Source organism: Glossina fuscipes, unplaced genomic scaffold, assembly GCF_014805625.2.
Source record: "Glossina fuscipes isolate IAEA_lab_2018 unplaced genomic scaffold, Yale_Gfus_2 121, whole genome shotgun sequence".
Classification (NCBI taxonomy): domain Eukaryota; kingdom Metazoa; phylum Arthropoda; class Insecta; order Diptera; family Glossinidae; genus Glossina; species Glossina fuscipes.
The window spans coordinates 662,697-689,532 of NW_023998464.1; the positions used below are offsets into that span (position 1 = coordinate 662,697).

A 26,836-nucleotide genomic window follows, 5' to 3' on the forward strand; every position below is an offset into this window, starting at 1 on the left:
ATTAGGATTTATTTGATTCAATATCATACCACACCCACTCAATTATAGAATATAAAAATTTCATTTTTTTTTTTTTTTTGTGAACATTTGCAACGCATCGAAAGATGCGTTCAAAGACCCTATAAATTCCAAATATTATTGATCAGTATCAAACGATGATGGGTATAAAAGATTCAGTTGCGGTCAAATATAATTTTCTTACATGTTTTACTTTTTATTTTGTATTAATATTTTGTAACGTAGTAATTAAAATCACACAAAATTAATGTATCCTGCTGCGTTATTCTTTTAGCGGTTGTGAGAACGTCAAAAAAAAAGAATCCCTTCTCCTTTAGTTGGTTGCAAACAATATTCTTACCGTTCATTGTGCAACCTTTGCCGAAAAAACAACGTACACAAGCGATTTATGGAAAGCATGAAAACGTTTAGATGGGGACACACGCAGTGGTAATGAAAATAATCTGTCATCAAAGTAAACTTTTTACTCGCCCTATCAGAGTAACTAAGGCATGGTCACCCTTCTCTTCAATGAACAATGCCGCATCAATGGCACTATCTACCTGCCTTTTACCGAAGAATTAGGAAAGCATGTGCTACGTTCAAAAATACAAAAACCTGGGAAACAGGTGGGCGTTCTTTTTTCTCCTTTTTTTTTTCTTTTGCTAAAGGGAAAAACACGTTAATGAATATGATTATGCTGTATGTGTATCCGGTGACTTTAACTATTAACTTAATATGTAAGCAATCATTATGTTTATTATTGTTTGCTTTATGGGAAAATTACATTATACTACAAGGGTTAGTTATTCTTTTCGTTTTCCTTTTGCTTATTAAAAAACAACAAAACAACAAAAAAAAGGGAGCGAATTTATTAGATTGATATCTCTGAGCGGAAATTTCATTATTTTTTTTATATTTTACAATCAAGATAACATTCTTTGTGAAAAGGACTGCAATCTAACTTTTATGTAACGTTCTGAGATTTATATATATATTTGCCGAAATAAGAAACACAAGTAAGAAAATTATATCCGTCTGTTATCGAATCCTTTATACCCATCACCGTTATCCAAAAGAAGACAAAAAAAAAGTAAAAAAGCAAAATGACCATTCTCTAGAACATGGAATGGACGCGGCTGATTATTTCTATTTTCAAAATAAAAGGGTTCGTAGCATAGGCATGTGGACGTTGCAGGCGTGTCCTTGGAAAAGTTTAAGTCGCTATCACATTCTTTTGCGAATTTGTTGGCAATATTTTGATTTTCACTAACGAGAGAATGTTCGCCACAGATACTACGCACTTTAGCCGGCAGACGAGTGGATGGGCCGATAAGTAGGCGGACATACTTAGGTGCATTCCAAATTTGAAACTGGCCAATAACTTATACTTACACTTAATGGGATTTTGGAAATTTGTTTATCCACCTTATAAAGGTTTTTAAAAAAAAATTAAACCTTGATGCACCATAATATTTGGCAGGCGTGGCTACTATAGTTTATAAGTAATGAGAAAAAAACCAATATTTTATTCCTTTTGAAAAATTGAGGTGTACTCAGTTTACGTGGATCTGTTTGGCCCATTTTTAATACCAACCTGCGTGCAAGAACTTGCAATATTTCTGCCGAACTTTATGTCGATATCTTCATTTTTGTGGCCATGAGAATATCTACAAGAGACATTGCACAGACGGACAACTGAACCGACGGACAGTCTTAAATCGATGCAGAATTTGATGCAGATCAAGCATATGTGCACTTTGAGGGGTCTCTGAAGCTTCCTTCTAAGCGTTGCAAACGCTCTAGCGAATGCCATGGCCATCGCCGTTCGGTATAAAAAAAACCAAAAGAAAAGAAGGAAGGCTGTGACCGAAATTTATAGAACATAGCAAATATACAAAATCTGATTGCAAAATATACGATTACCAATTGGCTCGACATTTTCGATATACCGATCACATAGTACGCCGAATATATTTCGAATCAAGTATATGTGTAGTGTACGCCCTATTTGTGCTTCATAGAACAGGTGACTCCGTACAGGCAGAAGCCAACATTTATATTTTGACTAGCATTTTACAGGGACCTTATATTAAGCCATAATGCTTAATTTCGTCCACAAAAGATCAATTAATATATTGATAAAAATTTTCAGGCATGCTTGCACATTTGTGAGGTATTTGAAAATATTTATTCACTTTCCGATTTTCAACATTTTTTTTTTTTGTGCTTTTTGATCTGATCTCCTTTTCGGGTTAGATGAATAGTAGTTTTTAAATTTTCATACTACCTTTCTAATCAATGCTAAGTTTGGAGGGTATTTTGAAATTCAACTGAAATCTTAAACACAAAGCTCTGCTATTCAGGCCACGAATGTAGGAAAATTGTGGAAGTAATAAGTCGTTTTGGTTAGTTCTTTTAACCTAATTTAACAAGAACGATAAGAGAAAAATTTTAGGCCAAGTTTGTATGTATCAACGAAGTCTAGAAGGCGCACTTGCAATTTCGACGGATTGTTGCGAAGACAGGCATACTGACTTTTGTATATGCACTATACTCCGACCAGTGTTGCTAGTTGTTACGCGCTTGTCTCCCTGAAATTCTTACTTCCTAAAATTTGTAACTTACACACCACACAATGGCTGATACCACAGATTAAATTTAGAAACCGAATATATTTATTTAAAATTCACGATGTGCAATAGATATCGAATAGATATTCAGCTTAAGTACTTATGAGAAGCACGAGTAAATAAAGTCATCTGTGCTCTACTTTTCTTGTGAAATGACATATAGTACATTTGGTATTCCGATTCTCAAAAATGTTCCCTGAGTACGTATAATCGTGACTAGCCTAACGTTCAACCTATCGATCTAGTCATGTCCATTTTTCGCTCTTCCTCACGTTTTTTATTGTTGAAAGTTTAGCAGATGTAATTGATGGCCACTGATCAGTTCAAATATTTAATAGACCCAAGTTACACCTAAAATTAATTTTATTCAGGGTTCAATGCATTCATCAAACGTATACTTCTCGCAGGCAGCAAAGTCAATATCGGTTCAAATAAAAGTGATCTATAATCGAAATATTAATATGGATTCGCAATATTATCAGCGTCAAGTTATAGGCACTGACCTAGATTTTTGTAACTGACATTATTATGCGGAGTATATCTAGTTATTCGGGGATTAACATGCATTGCACACTCATTGTGGAGTGTATCGATTAGCTATAAAAAATTCTGAAATTCTAAACTGAATAAAGTAGAAGCAAGTCCAGTGATGTGAAAAAAAGTATTGGCAGAGGGAACTAAATTTCAATTCCAAGGATCTCTTTATTAATAGATTTAAATTTTCTTCTGTCGATATGGTCGAACAAATTGTACGATGTGATCTCACGACGACTGAAAAAATACGCTGATTCATTGTCGTAAGTATATTTTAAATTTTAATTCTTTTCTCCTGATTCATTATTTTGTGCGCCTTCTGCTTTAAAGTAATTCTCTGTATGGCTTATAATTTATGTGGTTTGGCTAGCAAACAACGTAAAAAATGCAATCGTCAACACAAAATATTACAAATCGCTCTCCAGGGGTAAACATCGCTGCCGGTTTTAACGCCGATGGGTGGTAAAGGTTTCAAAGCATTTTGTAATTTGAAAAAAAAAAAAAGTGGCATAACGTTGGCAACACTTTCTGTCGCATTTCCGCTATAAAGTTATAAAAAAACATCTCAATAGCACTTGAATTGCATGGATATCATTACAAAACTTAAAGTATGAAGAAAAAAAGGATATATATACATATTTACATAGATATATAGACTACAAAAAAAATGTTTGAAAAGCACATAAAATTGAACAACGCATAACCAGCAACGATGTAATCAATAAAAAGTGTAAGCTTAAGCTCATCTTCAAATCAACGATATCGTCGACCGACGATGTTGCTGCTGATGATGTGACCGCCCATCAAACCACCCACGCGCAGCATGAAGAAAGCGAAGCATATAAATTCATTTGAAAATATTTTGCATATTCTTAGCAGTAGAGGTTTTCAGACACATTCCACTTGTTAGGGTATATGCAAAATGAGTTCCTGAGTAAATAAAATGAAATGAAAGAGAACGTTCCTTCACTCTAATGGTTCGATGTATGTATTTCCATTGTTTCTTGCGGCCGTTGTATATTAAGTAAGATATGTCGTATTTTGTTTTTTCTTTTTTTTTCCCCGTTAAACATGTAGTCAAGTCACTTAATCTACTTAAATGTGTTTTGAGTTGAAGCGAATTTTTTTTTCTATTTTTTTTTTTTTTTTTTTTTTTTTGACGAGCAAACAATTTGAAAGCCTTGATAACTTTCTCTTTCTCTTTTTTTTTTTTGTTCCCTTTAAAGAGTATCATCAGCATCTTAAAAGGATATTAGCAAGGATTTATGGGGAATCTTGGTAAGTTGTTGTTATTGTTGGTTTTTCTTGTTTTTCTTGGGCTTCTATCTACTTATAAGAATAAATGCGTTAACATGTTTGTCGAAGAACACATTGTTCTACATGCTGCTTTCTATTGTACATTATATGTTCCGGATTTTTGACAAGCAAACGGTTTAACTATCAAGAGAAATGTAAAAATTCATTATAATTATTTAAAACAGTTAAAATTTAATTATCTAACTTTGAAATCTATTGAAAGAGGTAACAAACCATAAAAAGACTTCAGTCAGTTTCAATTTGTCATCTAGAGATTTCTTATAAAAAGGTATTGAAAGGTAATTTTAATTAAAAAATTTCTTTGATCTTAAGTTAAGAAGCTGCAACCTTAGAAAAGCTCATTTACATAAAGTGATGACGATGATGATGATGACGATGATGATGACGATGATGATGATGATGATTGTGCAAAATGCGTTTAACGTAACGCACGTGCAAGAAGTAAGCAAAATTTTGCATTTAAAACTATCTCTAGCCTCCAAGGGAAACTTGTGTGTTCAATTTTTATTATTCGCCGGAATTAGCGTTAGTTCAATAACCTTCTAACTGTACTGAAAATTTTATATTTCATTTAAAGTGAAATCAACTTTTTCTTCTCTAGTAATAATGATTTTCTATAGGAAGAAGTCAATCGTTATATAATAAATTTATATAAAATTAAATAACCATCCGCAACGTTTACTTTGCTACAATGTTCAGAGAGGCTTCAATTCTTACCTATGATATTTTTACCTCATCGCTTTGAATTACGATCTTCATGCTGTTTCCTTGAATGAAAATTGCTAATAGTCGTAAATAAATAAATTTTTAATAATGATTTCCTAGTCGCTTCTAAATCAAGCATTCGTTATTACAATTTAGTTCGTTGCTTCCATTCCATTATTTATGCATTCCCAACTATTCGATTACATCGACAGTTGACAGTTATTTTTCTCAGGTATTCTTTTAAATTCTACGTTTAGTTAAAGTATGCATATCTCATTCAAAATATTTTGAAGTATTCGTCCGCTTCGAATTTTCTGATCTCAGTAGATCACTTCAATACTTTGACGATTGGTCGGATTGGATTTTCCTATCCTCCTCTAATGTTTTTCACAATTTTTTTGAGATTATTTTTGATTTGACATTACAATAGATAAACCCCATACCCCTACCCCATTTTTGTGCAGCTTACTATCTATCAAATGTACACAACGAGAAATTTTCGTGAAGGAAATTTTTTCCCTCTTGAGATAGCTTGCACTTTTTTCTACGTTCTTTGCCAGCCTGCTGTATATTGTATCGTTCTCTTACTTTAGTGCAGACTTTATCTTGCGGTCGGCTTTGTTTCATTTGAAGTTAAAGTATGAGTCAAACTTGCGAAGAATGTGCAAAAACAAACCTTTTTTTTTGACTTTGTCAATGGGGACCATATCGCACCGCATTTCCAAAGTTTTCCAGGCTGTTCTTTTAGTGACTATATAAAAACTCGCAAACTTTTTATGTTTCAAACTGTCATGAGGAGTGGGTTTCCCTTGGTGTTATGTGATAAATTTAGATTTTTGCACTGTACTCGAAATTGTCAAATTAACAACCCAAGAATAGTAGATTGTGTTTTGAGAGATGGTTTGTAGTGGGATTGGCTCGCTACTGGAGCTGCTTGCCTTATGAACTCCGTGTTTTCTCACATTCTAATAACGTTCTTCGTCTTAAAGTGATGGACTATTTTGACAGTCATGCATGATTACCACTTGGATATGCTGAGTTAGATGGGGCTGGGCTAATACTGACATGAACTTGCCATATACTTCCTGATCTCTATATTTTGGCTGGAGAGCTGTTGCAGAGCCGTCATCATTAGCTGCTTATATCATACTTAATATATTCGGATGGAATACTAAGAGTGTAAAAAGTGCAAGGCTATAATATCCTCCTTATACTGTAGTCACTACGAACGAAGTTCATAAAAAAGCCGATAATAGGTTTGTCATTAAAACTTACTTACACATTATTATTGTAATTGTATGGACAATCCGCACCGCGATCTCATTGTTGTCTACTTGAACATAGCTAAAGGAAATAATTTCAACTCGATTCATTAAAGGTTTTGCATTACTTTGGAGAGCTCGAAACGATTTTTTTTGTTCCCATCGTCCTTTTCTTTCTTTTTAATCTTTATTTATTTTTGGATAAACGTAATTATATTTTTAATTTCGTTTCTAACCGTTTGTCTGTCTCCTATATCAGCTGATAGCAGCTGAACAGCCATCACCTTCAACTACTAAGGTCTGTGGCAATTTCAGCAAGAGCTTATTGCTTCGACTTTAGCACATCGCAACAATCACGGGTGCATGTAATCGACAAATTTAATTTTTAAGTGAAATTTTGATTTAACTTTTTGTTACTTAGACCGGTGAGTGCATTCACTTTTCGATAATGCGCACAAGAACTCATGTCATAAGATTCAGTGAAGGATAACAGTATAACGCATTCTTCGTTGCTCTTAACGAGGTGCAGATCAGCTCACTTCTGTATTATTACCAACTGATGAAGCAGGACGAAATAACAGAACAGTTGAGATATCGCCAGAGAAATGTGGCCAATTAAGGAACTACAAGGTCATTTATATTTTTAATTTGCTTGGAAAACGCAAGTTACTCCCTTACAAACCTGATCTTGCTTTATGTTGCCCTTACTTCTGAGCCGAAGAAATGCTCGGGTAGACCAACTACGCATTGCAAGGTCCAAAGAACTAAGTTACGAAAAGTCTCAGTATATACTCTCGCCTTTCTCTCTACATTATCTCTTTTACAGTCAATGATTATGATTAATGCACATTTATGAAAATTTCTGTAAGGTTTTTCATATTTATTATTGATCAACGGCGCTTATTCATCCTTAAGGGTACGTATGAAATGAAACTTAAAACCTTTTCTTTAAGTTAAATGATGTGTACAGTGCAATATTGTTATTGTCCTACGAATGAATAACACATGATTTTCAGAGACACGCTTTTTAAAATCATGGTCTACCTTCCATTAAGAACCGTAACAGCAACATTAACGCAAACAGCTATGGAATATTTCATGCATTAGAACTCAATCCACAACGTATAAAAGCGTCATTTCCGCTTGCAACCCCTCTGTGCTAAGAGAATGCCAAATAAACCTATGCCAAGCGCTCGACGTGTGCAACCAGTCTACCTTGAAATAAAACATTAACCAGTGGTGAATAATTATTTATTGTCCTCATCGTTCTAACTAATATTTGTTACATACATACATATATTTATTTATTATTTTTTACATTTTATATTATGGCATTTTAATATTTATACTATTTTTTATAATTGTTAATTAACAGCAGCAAATAGCTTTCCGTCTTTTCCCCTTCATTCTTCAGTTTTTTTTATGCTTCCTTTTAATCAACCTAAGCCTACTGCTCTCTGCTGATTATCGACTTAAAACTCAGAGACACAAATTTAAATCTTATCGCTTGTAACCACTGAAGTTATATAAATCATCGCTAATTTGGACATAAAAGCCATATATCCTACTGACTTAGTCCACATTTACTCTGCATCTAACAATAGTATTAAGAGTAATAATAAACTAACAAAAAGATAGTGATTATAGTAACCGTATAGTAGTGATTATAGTAATCGTTTATGATAACTACTTCTTACGGTCATAGTCAATAGTTCCCCTGCAAAGAACACGACGAGGACGAGGTCTAATCCGAGTGCCTCAAGCAATTGTGTACAAGGAATGAACATTATTAGGTTCGCGCACACGCAAATTCTGGTAATGACGTCAATGATATCAACTCTGCGTCTTATCAGCAATTAGTCTACAACCAAGGATTAATTTACTCCCCATCCCCGTTATCAAGCTAATGAAACTCAAAGATGATACGATCATTTTCTGAGTTGATAGTACAAATACTAGATTTTAGATTTGATAACAAGCAAAATACGCTAGCTATCGAGTGTAATGAGCTCACTACTCGTTAAAAGTCGCTTAATAACAAGGATTATCAACACAAAATTGAAGATTACATTCGAGCTTATTCGATAGCGAGAACCGTAAATCGAGTCATGATCGCTGGACTCACTGCACCAATCATTGATAAGAGGAAAAAGGGAGTTTGTGTCATATTTTTGAGGCAAATTGAAAAAGTTGGGAACAAAAAGTTACAACGTCAGCGAAAAATGCCCGAAATGATCAGAGGCGCCTAACAATGCGAATGTTTTTATAAATTTGTCGTTTGTTAGTGGGCTGATCGCGAGTATTTCTGCACCAAGGCAATACTAAGCTAAGGAACGAAAAAAGACAAACGAACGTAACTACATCCCATAACGATAAGAAATATAAATGTTATTTAAGGATTATTACAAAATTGATTCAAAATCGGGGCGTACGCGCCGTGGGTATGATAAGCAAAGAACTATTATATCTCCATGCTACGTCAGTGAATATAAAATCTCCTTCTTTGTATAAATTTAAGGATAAAATTTAATTTTAAAATTGTTGAGATTATTCGAACGTAACTGTTTATATATTTGTGTCTCAATATTTAACTCATAAGCACTAAATAAACAAAAATCAGAATTCGCATATATAAAATATGTCTGCTAAAAGCAATAATGTACGGTAAACGGAAGTGAATGGAAGCAAACAAAGTAAGAAAAAATGAAATTACAAACAAAAAAAAAAAGAAAAAGTAAACCCAACCGAAGAACACCAAAGCTGATCTGACGCACAACGACAAATAATGCCTATGGACATGAAAACTAGATTGCAAGACGTATGAACGCAAACAAAACTAGATACTCCTGCGTTATTATTGCTTACAAAGATTATTAAATCTAAATCTCTTGCATTCATTTAAGTTAACAAAACACACAAAAACAACAATAACAAAAATTAAATAAAAAGATATTAAATTTCAAGTGTGGCAAAAAAACAAAGCGATTAAGGGTAGGATAAACTTTCGATATATATATAAAAAGTAAGAGTGTAAGATAAAATTTACTTTGCTTTACTCTAATAGCCGTCCACAATACAGATTAAACCGGAAATGTGCTGATGCGTTAGTATTAACAGTTTTTTCTTTCGCTTCTTTCTTGATTGACACAAATGAAGAATAATCGAATTTCTCAGTCTTAGCTGTAGTAATAAATAAATTTTTCGGCAAAAAGTTTACTTCTAAACGTCATAAATTATAAACCTTGCAAAATGTGTCAAACAAAGTCTGACAGCTAGAAGAAAGTGGTATAAATATATATATATATATGTATGTCATCTCTCTTCAATGTATTTTAATGATAATTACTAAATGTAAAAGCCTGAGATGAGGAGAGTGAGAGAGAGACACAACATGAAACCTTAGCGTTCAGCTTAAAATATAATAATAATTTGTTTGGTATCTTTTCAAGGCTCTAATTACTGTTGAGAGATGCTGTTTTCCTCGTTACTGGTATTGCAATTATCCTCTTCCTTTTTTTTTATATACGTTATTCCTCTGCTTTTACAGAAAAGTTCTTAATTTCAATGGGATTATTTTATTAAAGTTCCAGTGCTTCCCTCGTCTTTTTTTTTTTTGTTTATTTTAACATTCTTTCCAAGTTAACAGAATTCAACTGCGATTCTCGTTTCATTTAAAAAATTGAATCGTTTCACTAAAAAAGAATTGTCAACTTTTTTCTGATAATCAATGGGATAAAGTAATGACGTCCTCTTGGCTATTAGGTAACTGTACTGCCCGTTCGGACTTTTACTGATTATTCACTACAGCACGCTGACGCTAGATCAAAGTAGGGTTTTTTCATTTGTTAAGCGATGCATGCTCTTGTTTGCGTAAAAATTTCCGAGTGAAAATTTTTGTCTAGCCTCAGGAATATAGAGTAGAGTCTCGCCTAATGCTTTGCAGAAAAGCGAAAGAGCCATTGAAAGCACACTATCACGAACGATTTGGTTATTGGAATTTGGCGCTCGATTAAATGAGGTGACATTTTTTATTCTTTTTCATGTCTTTTGATAAAACCAATCCCGCAGTCGAACAATTCGAATTGCTCATTCTCTGCATCCATCCTGTTGATTTCTTTAAGTGAAATTATAACGGGGTTTCCATTCTACTCTGTGAATCGTTTCACTTGATACTCACATCAGGAGGATTGTTCAGAATAAGATAAGTCACCAATTTTAATATAAAAAAGATTGACAGTACGTCATTGCATTGCACCGAGATTGGACTCGGCTAATTGCCGATTTGATTCTGGAGTCTGCGGATTATTCCATGGCTTGTCAATTGTCACATATTGTACGAAAAATCCTTTTTACTTGTAAACACCTTTTTTATTGTTTTTGGACAAAAGTGAGCAAACGCAGCACGCACTTTGAAATCTGTTCAAGGATGAACTGCTTTGCATTACATTTATGCGGTTAACTATCTCACGCAGCTTCAATTTTTAGTCGTCCAAAATGATTTTGTTCACTTTTTTGTGTTTTTTAGAACAACCGTTGTATTCAGCAAAACAAAGCGTTCAGCGTCATCGGTGTCTACGATGCCTTTTTCTCAGGTGAACAAACTAATCACAAATGTGTTTTTTCGACAATCAAGAGTCACCAAAACATCAAGCAAATGCTGACCGTTAATGTTATTTTTTCTCAGCAATAAACAACAATTAATTAACAAATGAAATCCAATATCTTTTGTATTGGTTCGAAAATGACAAAAGTAACGTCACAGTAACGAGATGCATCGTTTGAATATCCGTAAATTAAAAGAGTCTTGTAACAGTGTTGCCGTTATGTATTGGAAATGTATTGGGGGCGTGTTATTTGTACTTATCTTTTATTATTATTACGCAAAGAAGAGATTGTAGAATATTATGCGCGAAGGAATTGTGAGATGTTGGAACAGGAGGGATCACAACCTCATCGCAAAAACAGACGCTTTACCTCTAACTTTCGTTCGTAAATCCATAGAAACTTACTGACTAGACAAAAAGGAATTGATTGCCTAAGGTGTAGGACAGTACCAGTTGTTTGCAATAAACATCTTCGAAATTTCTTATCGAAGACTTCAGCTAATAGATCGCGTGTCATGATCACATCTGGTAGTGTCGGCGCACCTTAACATTCGAATTCGCTTCTCATTGCAATAATGGTATCATTCCGAGACTCGAGACCGTTCCGTTTGTAACATGACATGAAGCTATATAGTCGCTATGTACTTCACTTCGATATAGATTATTTTTTATTAGTAGTAACAGTTCCGTACAAAGTTTATTTTAACGACATGCACACCAGCGACATCGATATATAGATCTCAGGAATGCGTTTATAGATATCGCATGGATAGACTGGAATGACATGCTATTATACATCATTTCAACGATGGAAGTGATGTTGGGTGTATTTCGCTGCTACAGCTCTGAGTATTGCGCTTCAAGTTTCAAGCGGTGATAGAGAGACAATTACAGTACGGATCAGTGGTTATCGAAATTGTTTTATAAAATATCTTCTAGTCGGACTTTTTGTTCTAAGCATGTTTAGAGTTTAAAAGAATCTAAATTCGTCAAATTCTAGTAAAATTTATTTTTTTGCTTCTGCTTCTCACATTTATATTTAAACATCTATTGTTGTACGCGTTCCCTTTTTCAGCCGTAATGAATCTAATCACTTATGCTTGAGTGCATCAATTATATTTTATCATACCTTCTCATCAACCATCGTCGCCCATCAAGCAAAACAAGTCGATGCTTATGTACGCGTCCACTTATTCTGTTCCCCTGCCGCTTTAAAAATACGTTTAAATGAATGAGTGCTTCTCCGTTGTATGCCAGTCGCCGAACGCGTTGAGAGAGAGAGACAAACAAACTGTCTACCGTGACGTTGTAATACTTAAAAAATTTGTTTACGTCATCATAATAAAGATGATAACTTTATGATTTTTATTACTCTTTACTCTCTCTCTCCGTCGCTTGCGCCATATCAGTATAGTTAGAAAGGACTTAAATCTTCTTTTGAAAATCATTAAAAGGGAAAGAAAATTGTTTACGATGATATCAGATGTGTACAGGCAGACAATGAAGTAGTATTAACAAAATAATAGATTCATATCTTCATGAATGTATACTTGGAATGGAAACGAGAAAATAGAATTTTTTGTATATTATGTTGTGTTTATATTTTAATAAATTAAAATATAAAAACAATGAAAAGTTAAATTCTATATGTAGTTGCCAAGCAAAATTAGTTACTAATCGTATTAACAAACTATTTTTCTAAAATATTTATAGTAATTGACAATCGAGAAATATTTCCTCCCCTCCTTTTTGTCTCACTTTCCTTCTTTCTACATAAGCAGCCACCAAGCCAGTTGTTTTTGGTTTGCAATCAAGAGTCAATAAAAAGCAATTAATTTTATGCTTCTTTTGTGAAATTTCCACTCAAATGAGGAGAAGGCCGACTGCAAAAAAATTCAAAGTCCTATTTATTGTAATCGATTATTAATTTCTAAGCAAAAATAATTACAAAAAAATTGAAACAAAAGTCCGCAAGCAATTTGTCTATGAAAAAGTAATGAAAGTTTTGCGACCATAGCGGGCCACAGCCATCTACTAAACGCTCTGCACTACCCCACAGCTTTACATGGGAAGTGATCGAAATGACAATTCGATCCGAACTAGTGCTCAATAGCGTTTGCTCTTGCGCCAAAAAAACCTCAGTGTCGGTTGGCCACAAGACACCTGATCGGACAGACGAACAGACATACTATTAAAAAATGATTCTAAATGTGCAAAGTACGTTGTGGAATATTCTAAAGAAATAAGTATAATTTAGATATTCGAAATGTCTTAGAGGACACCAGAAGCAAAACTGGCCACCGCTTTTTCCATTTTTCTTGCAGAATATCCGCCTGCGTAGCCGAGTGTGTAAGTAAGAACCGCGACTACCAAGTCAGTATGCGCAGATGTCAGTGCGGTAGAGTGTTCGTTGGTCGTAGCTTCGACGAACGCATACTCACGACCATACGGCCACCACTTCCCTGATTCTTCCTATTTTCGCTCTTCTTTCTTACAGTCACCGTTTTACACCAAAAGAAGGGCATTCCTTGAAGGACTGGTCTTATTAAGAAGACAAGGAATGATATGCATTTCATACCGAAAGCGACAAACGAACAGACAAAAAACCACCCACGCTTTGAAATTACCTACGGACAATGTTTCAGGTACGCTCAGATAATACATAAATTATCAGTGGATATAAATAGCAACCAGAAGGAAAAATGTTTTTAACGCGAAAACTTATCTTTTAACATTCTTCAAATTCGTTTCGTATGACATCTCATATCTTTGATTACCAACAATTCCAAGGGCCTTTCAATATGAAGTCGTTACTTACGTAGCTCTCGATGATTTTACACATTGCTCACAGTGATCTTTGTTAAACATTATTAGACTTTGTTTTGACTGACTGCACTTTCCTTCTTCTTAGTGCCAAAAACATTTCGAAACTGACAATCACTTTCTTTATCTACAAAATATAAATATCGACAAAAATCCTACTAAGTTTTGTGAGAAATTGCTTATACTGTGGCGAAAAGAGTATAGATACAATACAACATTATTCAGTAAGGCGTAGCACTGATTATGACCACGGTAACAAATAGTTAATTTCATACTTACCATATAATGACGTTCAAAATGCCTTTTCTCTGAAAGTCTTTTGTAGAGATGTTTGAGAGAAGGATGCTACGAGTTTTGGTAATAATATTTTCGTAGCGAAATGTGCTTGTGGCGCATGATATACTACATCTTGTTAAAAAACTCTAGAATAAGTTCTTAATAGTAAACAATGCAAAGTAAAGGTTCATTGTCAATAAAGAGTGAAAAAGGTTTGATTCTATTCCGAATATTTAGGAATAATTTCATATGACAAAGATGAGGAATAATACTTACACTGATCAAGTAATCAGCAGAATTTGTTAGTTTCGTGTTTAATTCAAATGAAACAACAAACAACAACAACAAACAACAACAAATAAACTTAGAAGAAATGAAATTAGATTTCGAATTATCCGCCTGAGTGGCCGAAGGCGAGACATCTCGACTGGCAACTCAATGGTCGTGGGTTCAAATCTCAAGTGCGGTAGAGCTTTAATAAAGCCGAAAGTCTTAGATGCTAGCGCTTTAAGAGTTTAGTCTTAGAATTTATTCTTTGGCTAAAAATTTATAATAATAATAATGATAATAGATTTCGAATTACTTAACTATTACTTAAGTATTGCAAATAGATTTGAAGTCAAGCTTAAAAAAAAATACATACATTATAAAATATATATACATATAACCGATGCTTTAAAGGCGGTAGGCTCAGTTACGTCGAGAGATTTTGCAAATTTACAAATACACATTGCCTTACCTTCGCTATAGTGCTGGTCTGCCCCGAATGTTGCATTGTCATAAAGGCGTTGTGCAATCCTGTCAGCCCAACGCGCCACCTAAATCTTGTCCAAAAAAAGCACAGAGCAAGACATTGAGTTAAAAAAGATTGTTGTCATTTTTCCTGCCAGCAACCGAGCCGAAGCAGTTCAAAATCTATTTCTTATACCAATACTAGAGATAATTTTATAGGTGAACTTGGGATCATTATAACTTCCTATAATTTCAGACACTGACTATGTAAACTATATTTCGGTCATAGCTTTCGAATCTTCTGGCATTTGCAAAACGGAAAAAGATGAATAAACCTTTTAAAGGAAATATAAGTTCTTAAGAAGTGTTACATTCGTTTGCTTACGTAGGTACATTGTGTTTATTGTGGAATATTGATAAGTTTTATAGCCCACACAATGGCACAAAGGTATATTAAGTTTGCACGGATGTACGAGACAACCAAAATGACTTGAGATAGGTGCACCTTTTATTATACCGGCCGATTTAGAATCGCTCTCTGAATCGATCTACGCTTGGCTGTCTGTCTTAAAATTTTATGTTCAAACTGTTCGTCAAGATTTTTGAGAGATTTTTTAATGAAATGGGTTCTAAATCAAGGACAAACAGAACCACTTTTTCGAGCACTACCGATATAACGCCTTATTTTAAAGAGTACTAAGCGAATTGGTATAGGATGTCTAAAAGTAAGTTGTCTCCCATGCTAATATAATGCTTTCACTCGTTTACCAAGTGTTTTTTAGCTAGCACCTGAAAGCTTTGTGAAAATCGCTCCTTTCTTAAAAGATCACTAGAGAAAGAATAGGTTGCATGCTATACCGGTAACGTTCATTTTGTGAATATCAACAAATTAAATTCAAAAATGTGCACGATCTGGAGATCGTTTCCACAAACTCACAAAACTGTTCAATCATCCATTCTATTCTTCGCTTGTCTGTCCGTACATACAGCAGCCTGCTTGAATATCCATCTGTATAACTATGTATAACTAATCATTACTTACTTCGCATTGGAACTTTCATATCTGGAAAGTTTAGATAAGAAGCTCAAATCTATTTCTAATATCTTCTTTTGTAGTTGATGCTTTTCTACAGCGTCCACCATTATGTGGCCAAAACAAAGCCGTTCATATTTCAAATACAAATCACCTGTTTTTCCCTATCTTTTGCGACTACCATTTTATGCTTTATGTTTTGTTTTTTTACTTCTTACGTATCAATGAAATGAATTTTTTGTTTTTTCTGTTTATTTGAAAAAAACGGGAGAAGCCGTTTGCCACGCATATTCCTTTCGATGCGGTCTACCATCCATACAATACAATAACGAAAACGACAACCGCAACCATTACGGCATACGTACGTGTGTACATCTCTCTTCGTCCTTTTTTTTTTTTGTTTCTTTTGGTTTGCCGTAAAAATCTGTAATACTTTACTTTCTCTTCGCCTTCTCCCCCTCCCCTAAGAGTAGCTAGTATATATATATACAGGTTCATTCGTGTGTGAAAAGGTACTTTTGACAGTGATATCGAAACCTTTTAAGGGAATTTTTTTTTAAAAAATGTTTATACTTATATGTCGAAGTATTTAAAATAAACGATTAAGTGTTTGTGTGTGTGTTTACATACGGATAGCATTAGAAAATGTTTACAGTTGTTAAAATATTTCGATATACGAACTCATAATAAACAATTCGAAATGAATAGACAATGCTCTACGATATTCCAAAAAATGCGTTTCGCTACTTATTTCGATTATCCAACTCTCTAACCCGTTTGTTGATCTGCTCCTTCGAACAAGAGATAACAGTTAGCAAACTTAGACGGTTTCCTTTTCGTTTTAAGAGGGCGAATCATTCAGGGGATGGTCCCTATACCTTTAATAATTGGAAAGAGTGGGGAAAGAGAGAAAAGAATAGGGAGAGGCCGCAGGCTAGTGGATGTGGTTTTGCAAGCGCCGTTAAGTGTTATGCCATTAGCCTTTACCGACTAAGTACTTACGGAATCACTTACGGGATATATCCTATACGATGATTAGAAAGAAGCGAGGAAACAATGAAAGCGATAGTGGAGAACAGCAGCCTAATGCCTTTGCAATCGCTATAAGTGTTATGCTTTTTAGTCTTTACCGGCTACGCACTTACAACGCAGTAAGGCTTACCGCACTGTAACGCAGTACGAATAAAAGAAAAGATGAATGAACTTGCTGCTCGGATAAAACCCAATTCCAATGATCACAAAGAGAAGACTCCGAATTAATTGCTGTTTGCTGCTATGGCTTATCAGAAACATCATTTTTGTATAGGAAATAATTTGATTCTATATTTGAGTTGGCATCAATTCACTTTCTGCTTAATTCTTTCACCCTCATCACTACCAACACTGCTGGCGTTTAGCACAAATCCTAAGCTCTTATTATTGTTTATACGGTAATCATTTATAGCAAAATGAGTGATTGAGTGGATGCTGGAATGAATTGACAGCGTGAATCTGTTACAAGTCAACAAGACCTCAATGCTCTCATTGCCGTAGCATATTCGATTTAAAGAGATTTACTTAAAGTTTCTGAACCAGATATTGCGATTTCAAGTTGAACAATTCCCAAAATCATATTTACTTCCAACTTTATTGCTTTTTTATTTATTTGCTTTGCTTGAACTTATGAACAACACACCTATACATATACCACGTTCAACTGTTACACTTTAATGCTACAACATTGGACAACCACCATCACCACCACATGCTCTGCGAACTGCTTCCGCGTAATCACACTCACAGAATGGTATCTCTTGCATCACACGACCATAACTATCTGTTAGAAGCAATCTGTGCAGTTTATTGGAATCTGACGCACCTTGTTGTCTTACCTTAGTAGATGGTAGAGTAGAAACTTGACTACGAGGCGTACGTGATGATGATGACGATGATGGTGAAATAACTGGCGGTAGTTGGAAGAAACGTTGCTCTAACGGCGATTGCCATCGTCCCTGCCGGTGCCCGTGTTGCATAGCCTGTATTTGTAGTTGTTGTTGTTTTTGTTTCCAACGATTTTTTGACTGTTGCAAGTTTTGTTCGTTGCTTTGTTTTATCGGTTTTAGACACCATTCATCTGTTGTAGATGATTTCGATGCACTATCTGCCGCGCAACTGGAAACGTACGAACTCAAAGTTGGGGAGCTTGCGATAATTTCTTTATTGTTGAATGATTTCAACCAAATTTTCCGCCTGCAATTGATTTTCTGTCGAACTCTTCGTGTTATTATCAATTTTTCAACCCGTTCGAACCGATATGCCTTCGCTACCCGATACAATAGCACAACAACATAAATATTTAAAACGATAATTATTAACCAAAGGACATGCGCTAAATTTTGTATATTAAAGTTTATTGGCATAATCCGCCTTTTATTTATATGTATGAGGTATATCTCTCGTCCTATAATTCCTTACTATCACAAAAATATATATAAACCGAAATAAGAAAAAGAAAAATATTTTACTTTATTCTTATTTTTAGGGTTTTGAACTTCAGTTCATAAGGATAAGAATGGGGGCAAAAAACATTTTATAGGACATCAAAATTATAGGAATCTATTGCAACAGTCGGATTATTAAACTGTGTAGCAAGTATGTTTTAAATGGAATGGAATCTTATCAAAAAATGGATAAAAAAGCATTCGTAGATCCATTACATTTCCACGATGTGTGCAAAAGGCGAAGCGTGTCACATACTTGGAAAAATTATAGAGCTATTGAAAGTAAATTTCAATGAAGCAGAGGTTCGCGAAAAGTAGTGCATTGCGGTGTTTAGAAAAGAAAGGAAAAAACGCTGAGCTTTGTCTTTAATATCATTCGAATATCTTCAGTAATAAACGAGATACGTTTACTTACTTATCTTCATCTAAATAAATATATTTTTCATTTATAAAATGAATGAAATATTTCAGCAAAGGAATTGCGTTACCATGAAGATTCAGCTTTCAAACTCTTCAAAAATACTTTCGAACACAATGCGAAAATGGTAGGAAGTAAATTTTTGATTGGTTTAAGTAGCTGAATAAAGGCAGAGAATAAGCCATCCCGCGGTATCTAATTTGAATGCCAGGCCAAAAAAAAAACGGTATTTTGTTGCTCAATAATTGTCGTTCGACAAATAAAGACCTTTTTGCACCCAAAACGTCAACTTATCTATACCCACCATTTCACATGTTTGAGTTCCCTCTGGCTTCTGACTAGTCTCAAAGCTAAAAAAATTATTTCGTCTGCACTGTTTAAATGCGATGAATGAGATAAAACCGAATCGAAATGTCACCTCTTTGGATAAAGGTAGATACGTGCGTCGTGTTAACTGTAGAAGATATTGGCATGAAATTTGATATGGAAATTAGTGTCGGCGACAATACTATCGCCTTTTTTCATTACAATTTCCCCTTTCATTTGTTTCCCTAACATGTTGTTGATGATCAGCTTTTTCCATTCTGTTGTACGTAACCAATGATGCCGAAGCCGTGGATTTGGCTGCCAAGTCTATGCCATCAAATTTTGACACATTTCGTTTGAAAGTGAGTACTGTATAAAAATCATAACCTACAAACTATATATATATATATATATGACTCACACAATAATACAAAGTTTTCCTAAAAACTCAACAATACTTTTTTCCTTAAATGTTCTACCAAAACCAAGAGAAGGCTCATAGTTGAGAATTAGTAATAATCCCTCTTAATTCAGAATTAAGAAGAATTTACAATGAAGATGCGTTCTTAAACCGCCTGCACTCCTCGATCTGAAGAAAGAGTGCAACCTTGATCTTTCACAAATCATTTCGTAAATTTCAATTCAAGTTATTCGAACCCCATATCAATCATAACATGAATAATAAATAACCAGTAAGAGTAAAAACATTAACAATAGTTTATTTAACTGTGACCTTCGACTTTTACATCGAGCAACCCTATGTAGTTATTGGAAGTAATCAGATTTTTCAATACTTTCAAATAATAAAATAAAAACAATAAATATTGCGCACAATAATGTCTTAAAAATGGCTAATTAATTAATAAATAAAATTTTCAGCTAACAAGTAACTAAAAAAGTATTAATAATCTTACAAAAATAGTGAAAGCAACAATTTAAAATCAAATGGAAATGATCTGTTCTCCACCACCTCCGCCCCGATGTGCTCTCATAGCGAAAGCATTGAAAAAATCTCGTACTCCGTGCTCAAATAGTTTTGGTCCTTTTCCGGATGAGTCGCTAACCGCCGCTTTGGACCGTTTGCTACATTTGCTGGGCGCTCGCAAATTTCAAAGATACTTTAATATGACGACTCCTTCACAAGAAAGTATCGATAATGAATGCGAGTTCACTGTGCGATCAATAGAGAGTTCCCCTAAGCAATGCCTTTCCTGTTCAAGGATCTCTCCATTCACCAAGGGTACCTATTCCATTCGACAATAAATATTTTTTTCATTCTTTTAAACAAAATAACTTTTAGGTACAGACTGCAGCCCAAGTTCATGCGAAAAACATTATGTCTGCTCTAAAATGAACATTAGTCCAGCACAGGTGTTAATGCCTTGTATAAAAAATCCTTGCTCTAATCGAGGTGCAGTAAAGGATGAATACGGTTGCAAAGAGCATTCTCGGCAAGGCGTGAATGTTAACATTCTGAAAAGATCATTTTCATTGTGCTCCTTAGCCTGTCGTAAAGTGAAAGAAAAATGGTTTTGTTCATCCAAAGCGACTACGCCACGTTGGCTATGGACCAAAGTACAAAATCAATACAATGGCTGCCAAGTATATGAAGTGTTCAAAAATTCAACCGTATCCTCCCATCCGACTCACTTCGATACTTGTCAAGCTGCCCGTATTATATTCATAATATTGCCTTCGGGCATTATAATGCCCTTTGAAACGTTACCTTCGCATTAGGAAGAGAAGGGAAAAACACCTGATCAAATGCCTCTTCGAAAGCCAATAAAAATTCTATTGTGTTTTATAATGAAATGAAAAAATGGGCAAAAAACGAAGCAACAAGAACAATTTAAATTCAAACTCTAATCAAAATATAAAAATCGATTTAAAAATGGTAAAAATTTTCGACGATAATATAGTTAAATGTTTATTGGCCAATCGCTTAAAGCAAATTGAACAAAAAAAATTCGCTGACATGAAGACGCCGTTCAGTTTGCTAGGATCCAGACTACCGAATTTGAAGTGTGGGGAAACCTATGTAATATTTTTGAAACGAGAACAACGTCGAGAACTTGCGAGACAAATTCATATGTTATCACGGGAATGCAATATGGAAGAATTTAACCAGTTTCCCGCCAATCTCATTTCAGATGAAAACGATATGCAACAAATCCAGAATTCATCAACGACAAATTCGGATTGTTCACTAAAAGATTTTATACATATATCAAATAATTCCCATTTACAAATAGCTGATCCACTCAAAAAAGTCGAAAGATCGCTAAACATGCTAGGTCCACTTGCAGACGAATCTTTCTGTATTTACATGGATCGTTTATTCTATTTATTGTCTTTACTGTTTACTGCATGTAGATGTTTCCTACGGAGGCTGAGCGGTAAACCACAACGGAAAATCAATTGTGGCTCTTGGTGATATTTGTGTCGATGATAATTACCGTTTTGTGAAAGAGATTCTGTAGTAAAAATCTTACCTAAAATTAAATTTTTAAATGTCTATGTATATATTTACTTATATCATTATACATGTATTTACGTAAAAGGCTAAACCTTTTTGTGGGGATGGCTATATAAATTTTGAATAAATTTGAATTTATGAAAACTCGCTTATAAATGACAACATTTGATCTTCTTTGATCTTGCACTTGTTTGGTTTTTCAATACCAAGCACTTACTTGGAAGAAAGTATTATGACATGAACCTTTTTTATTGCATTACAGGAGGAGGAAAAACGATATTCTCTTCTTTTTTTTTTTAAATTTACCAATCACTCACGGGATAATCCTATTTGTGTAAAATAGTGATATTAAAGAAGGAATGAGGAAAGAGGAAGAGATAGGAAGGTAGCTAATAGCTTTAACGACTGATCAATCATCTATAGCTACTACCGAAGCAGACTATACCCAACTTGGATTTTGAGCCCGCGAGTACGCACTTAGCAGCCGCGTCTTATCTAGTTGGCCACTCAAGCGGGTGCAACGCACAATTTTTGATTGAATCTCTTTGAAAAAGCGCTCAATATTCTTCTTAAAGGCATAGATGGTTACGGTTGCCCGACCACGAAATGGGTTGCGCGCTAATTAAATTATACATCTGCCATAGTCTTGTTGAAAGCGCATGCTCTCCACATCCATATCTTGGAATTTAGACACGAAAGGCTTGATGGCGAGCATTAATTTTTTATTGCTTCACCAACTGCGTTTTCGAATGAGAATTGTACGATGTTGTTTCCAGCTCGAAATTAGCACCAAAAAGTGACAGTGACAATTGTGAATGCATTCCCCAATTGCCACCGAAGACGATTTTGTTCAAACTGCACCTGCCAAACCTTTATAAATCTTAAAATATTGTTCAACAATAAAAACGCGTTATTCTATAGCACTCCATTTCTAATAACCCTGAATTGTCTTCTGTCACGTCATTATCTGTTTGGATTAGCAACATATTATCATGAATTTTGAGATACTATGTACTACAAGGATATATTGTACCAGCATTGCTGCTGCTTTGCAACTGAGTTTTCAACTTGATCTGTAGACTTTCTATGCTTAATATGCATAATTAAATTTTCCATCTTAAAAGCGAATGAAATCTGCTATATATATATGTATTACTATACGCTGATCGAAAATATCTATATTAGATGGAGTTTCTATTGAGCATAACTGAAAAGCCGAGTAGATAAGAATCACGACTACGAATCTAGTCAGTGTTCGTTATTTCATAGCTCAAGTACGACAGAGTTTACTCTGGCCATAGCTGGCCAGTTTACTCTGGCCAGCTAGCAGCTTTACTCTAAACTGGCCAACTCTGGCCATTCGTTCAACAAGTAAAGGCATGACATTTATCGATGGCGCCCATATCTGCTAGGCTACACCCACCACCACCGCATCTCTTTCCTCTCTTCTTTCTAATCGTCACCGTTGCACGAAAAGAGCACATTCCTTGTACTATGCACTAGTCTTCCGATTGTGGACACAAAATTCTCTTTAAATCTTTTCACACCTGAAATTACAGTTCAAAGGTAATTTAATTAAATGTATTCCGCAAATGTGCCCCAACCCCAGGAAGGGCAACATAAAATCTTTTATTTTTAAAAGTAATCGGACAAAGCAGAAATTACTTCGTTTACTTCCTTACCAAACAATGAGTAAATGTTCGTTCGTTCTTTTATTTCTCTAGCTATATAGCAAACAAAAGTAAATACATCAGATAATCTTAAGAAAAATAGTGTGAAAATGCAGAAAAAATCCAACGATAATTGGCACATAATCTGAGAAGGAAGCAAAGGCTAACTGATTTACGTTAAGGATTCTTTAAAGGAAATGTAATTACAGTAGAGGCGAAAATAAACGGACAAAAGATGAATTTTATTTACACCTAAAGCTTGGAAAGGGGTGATAGCACACATTTAATACGCATACAAAGAAAGAAAGCGAAGAAATAAAAACAAGTAACAAAATTATATTCAGTTGTGACGAAATCTTTTATGTCCATTACGTTTATCTTAGAAAAAAGAATAAACAAAACTGAACTTCGATGCTATAATATCAGATAAGCGTGACTGTTTTCTTCCATTTTTACAGAGAACCCATACAAATTTTGGCCCTTTTAACTGTCTTGTGATTAATGAGGAATGAGCTAAAAATCCCAATTTGTTTCATTTTCAATGCTAACCATAGACATTAAATGGACGGCAACACCAATACCGATCCAGGTTGTGACACTGTTCAAGGATATATACGTTATTGGACGTGGCAAACGTTTCAACAATTCAATAAGTTGATCGTTCTAGAACTACTTTCTGAACGTATCTAAGGTTATATGTCCGCCCATCCGATTTGTTTTCTAAAGATTGCAATTTTTGAGATATTTTGATGGAACTTAGTACCACTTTCAGTCTAACGCTTTATTATGCAAAATTGTTGCATGAACAACTGCAGGTGTTGGACTGTATTCAATAGGCCATGATGGGCAATAGTGTTTTTACTAATTTCTTTGTAAATATGTTGACTTTTATTTACGCCACAGAACGTATCTTCGCTTAAAAATACATTAGCTGGATTTACTCACAGGAAAGTACATGCAAGAAAGATATGTCGATTCAACTCGATTTCGGATGATTTCGCATGATTTCTTGCAGAAATCAAAGCTTATTATAATTATGCCCAACATATTTGGATCTTGACATATTCCATTAGACCGACAAATGATTTAATAACATCCATTAAAAGGCTAGTCTTTATTAAACATACAATTGAAAAATTTGTAATAATAGTTTTGTTCATTTTGTAGTAACGTCTCGTTTTGATCCATTTTTCACTGACAGGCTGTTATTGAAAATGGGACAAATCGGTCAAAGGACATCCCCACAGAACAATATAAACTGAAAAGACTTTTATTTCCAAAAGCCAAAAACCGCATCGCAATTATGCCTATGCGAGGTATCCAACGAACTTGACCCCCTGCGAGTTTTGCCTGTTTCCAAAACTGAAAATACCGATAAAAGGATGGAAATGTGCCACGATTAAAATGAAAATCGAATCGAAGCCAGACCAGTAGACACATGGCAAAAATTTTTCAAGGATTGGAACAAGCGCTGGCACTTCTTTATACACATTATATCTAAGGGGGATTACTTTGAAGAGCACAAAATAAACAGATTGATGAATAAATAAATATTTTTCGAGACAACTCGTATATTCGTATGCTCATGTAAATGCTCTACTATTCAGTCTTATGGTATTATTTATACTCCCATACCTTAAATTAATATAAATATTCTAATTTACGCTTTAGATTTATATGGTATGATATTATTATATAGTACGATATTTTATATGATGTGTTATTATTGTATAGTATGATATTATTATAATGAATAAACATATAATATCTACATGTCGAATATTTTGCAGCTCGAATAAACGCTAACCTTGATGGCCATAAAAAATTTAAATTTTCTTGAGAAAATGAAAAATCTGTTAAACATCAAGTCATCAAATATTTTGGAGCATGACCATCAATAGTACTTTTTTTAATTGTTTTCAAGATCTCTCTGTAACAATCAGCCTGCCTTTCACCCTACAATTTGTTACACCATAGCAACCAATAATCATGTTAGCTTCTGCTCGATTTAACCCAGACATCCTAGCATAAACCAAACGCTTCTATGTTTTGCACAGCAAGTATAATAAGTAAGAAGAATAAGAGACAATAATTTTTTCCGGCAGAATAGAATTTTCAATAGCTCAACAATCAACACAGTATTAGATTAAAAGCATCGATAAAAAGACTTTCAAAAAAATTTTGGTAAAATTCGTTCTCCATGTCATCTACAATTGCTGCATATAGATTCATTTGGGTAGAGACGGACAGAGATAAGACAAAAGGACTGCAACAATCGGATAAAGTCAAAATCTATTCGCCTGAGTGACGAGTAGGCAAGAGTCTCGACTAGGAACTCAATGGTCTTGGGTTCAAATCTCAAGTGCGCTAGAGTTTTTAATAAAGCCAAGAGCGTTAGATTCTAGTGCTGTAAGACTTTAGTCTTAGAATTTATTCTCTGGCTAAATTTATAATAATAATAATAATAAAGTCAAATCTAATGATGCATAAGTTATTTGATCAGGAACTGTGAACATTATAATGTTTTCAAAAGAAAGAGATACACAAGTGAAAAAAAAAACCAAAGAGGAAGATTAATTCCTTCATCAACATCATATAAAATAAACCGTTCTCCCTTATCTATTTCCACATGTTACGAACGTTTGGCAAACTTAACATATCAACTTTGGCGAATAATAATAATCATTTTTTCAAACTTCTTCTTCACTTAAATGGTTTCCGGTTATAATGTTCTTTACCACGTTCAAACTCTTAAATTATCTAAATAGGTTTAATGTATTGTGCAGCACTGATTACTATTTGTATTGCATAAGCGTTACCTTGACGATTAATCTGTTTACAAAATAACACAGGATTACAAAGAGGAAAAACCATGTAATGGTTTCTCTGCTTCCCTCCGTTTCCCTGTTGTCCAATAAGAGTTTACTTCATACTGAAAGCGAACATCTTGTGCTTGAAAAACATGGCTTTAACACATATATTATAAGTTTTCCCATTTCAAAAAGGGAAAACATTCGAATTTCTGCATTTACGGACTAAAAATGCAAATGTCTACTAAGGCAAGAAATAATTTTGAAAATTTTATTTTAACAATGACATAATAGTGCCGTTAAATCCTTAGTTTCTTTGGAAAACAAGTGATCTCATATCGACCAAGCAGCCACAAAAATAATGATATATAAAAATGTTTCGCTTTTTTATACTGCAGCCCTATATATACAATAACTTTAATTTGCTATAATACGCATTTTGACAATTGTTGCTACTTCCTTTCTGTTTATTAATTTCTCACTAAATCGGTCTGCTTCCTAAGTAGTTCTTGATCTTCAAGGCAACAATCTAACATTGATGTTACCCTTCACGGTCCGAATGTAATAACCCTGGAGATATGCTGAAGACTTTCAGCTTGTCTAGAAAAAACCTATGGACATACGTAAAGAAGTGCAGAATAATTTTCTGCATAATTATTTCACATACAGACATTAGCTGATTTTTTCCACTAATAGCTTCTATGAACCGCTGTTAACCACACTTGCATGAATTATGATCAAAATACCCTCTACAAACCGC

General features: G+C 34.3%; 1 protein-coding gene across 1 annotated transcript; it reads left to right on the forward strand.

Moving 5' to 3' along the window:
* The first annotated feature begins 20,071 nt into the window (after positions 1 to 20,071).
* Positions 20,072 to 20,857, forward strand: LOC119640486. Its single transcript, XM_038038572.1, has 2 exons — positions 20,072 to 20,360; positions 20,421 to 20,857. The coding sequence occupies exons 1-2, from the start codon at positions 20,072 to 20,074 to the stop codon at positions 20,855 to 20,857; spliced, it is 726 nt and encodes a 241-aa protein (XP_037894500.1).
* Positions 20,858 to 26,836: the final 5,979 nt, after the last annotated feature.

Excerpts from the sequence above, each read along its gene's own strand:
- LOC119640486 (XM_038038572.1), top strand. The coding sequence starts at position 20,072 with ATGATCTGTTCTCCACCACCTCCGCCCCGATGTGCTCTCATAGCGAAA. Across the intron at positions 20,361-20,420 it reads GATCTCTCCATTCACCAAGG|GTACAGACTGCAGCCCAAGT; the intron begins GTACCTATTCCA and ends AATAACTTTTAG.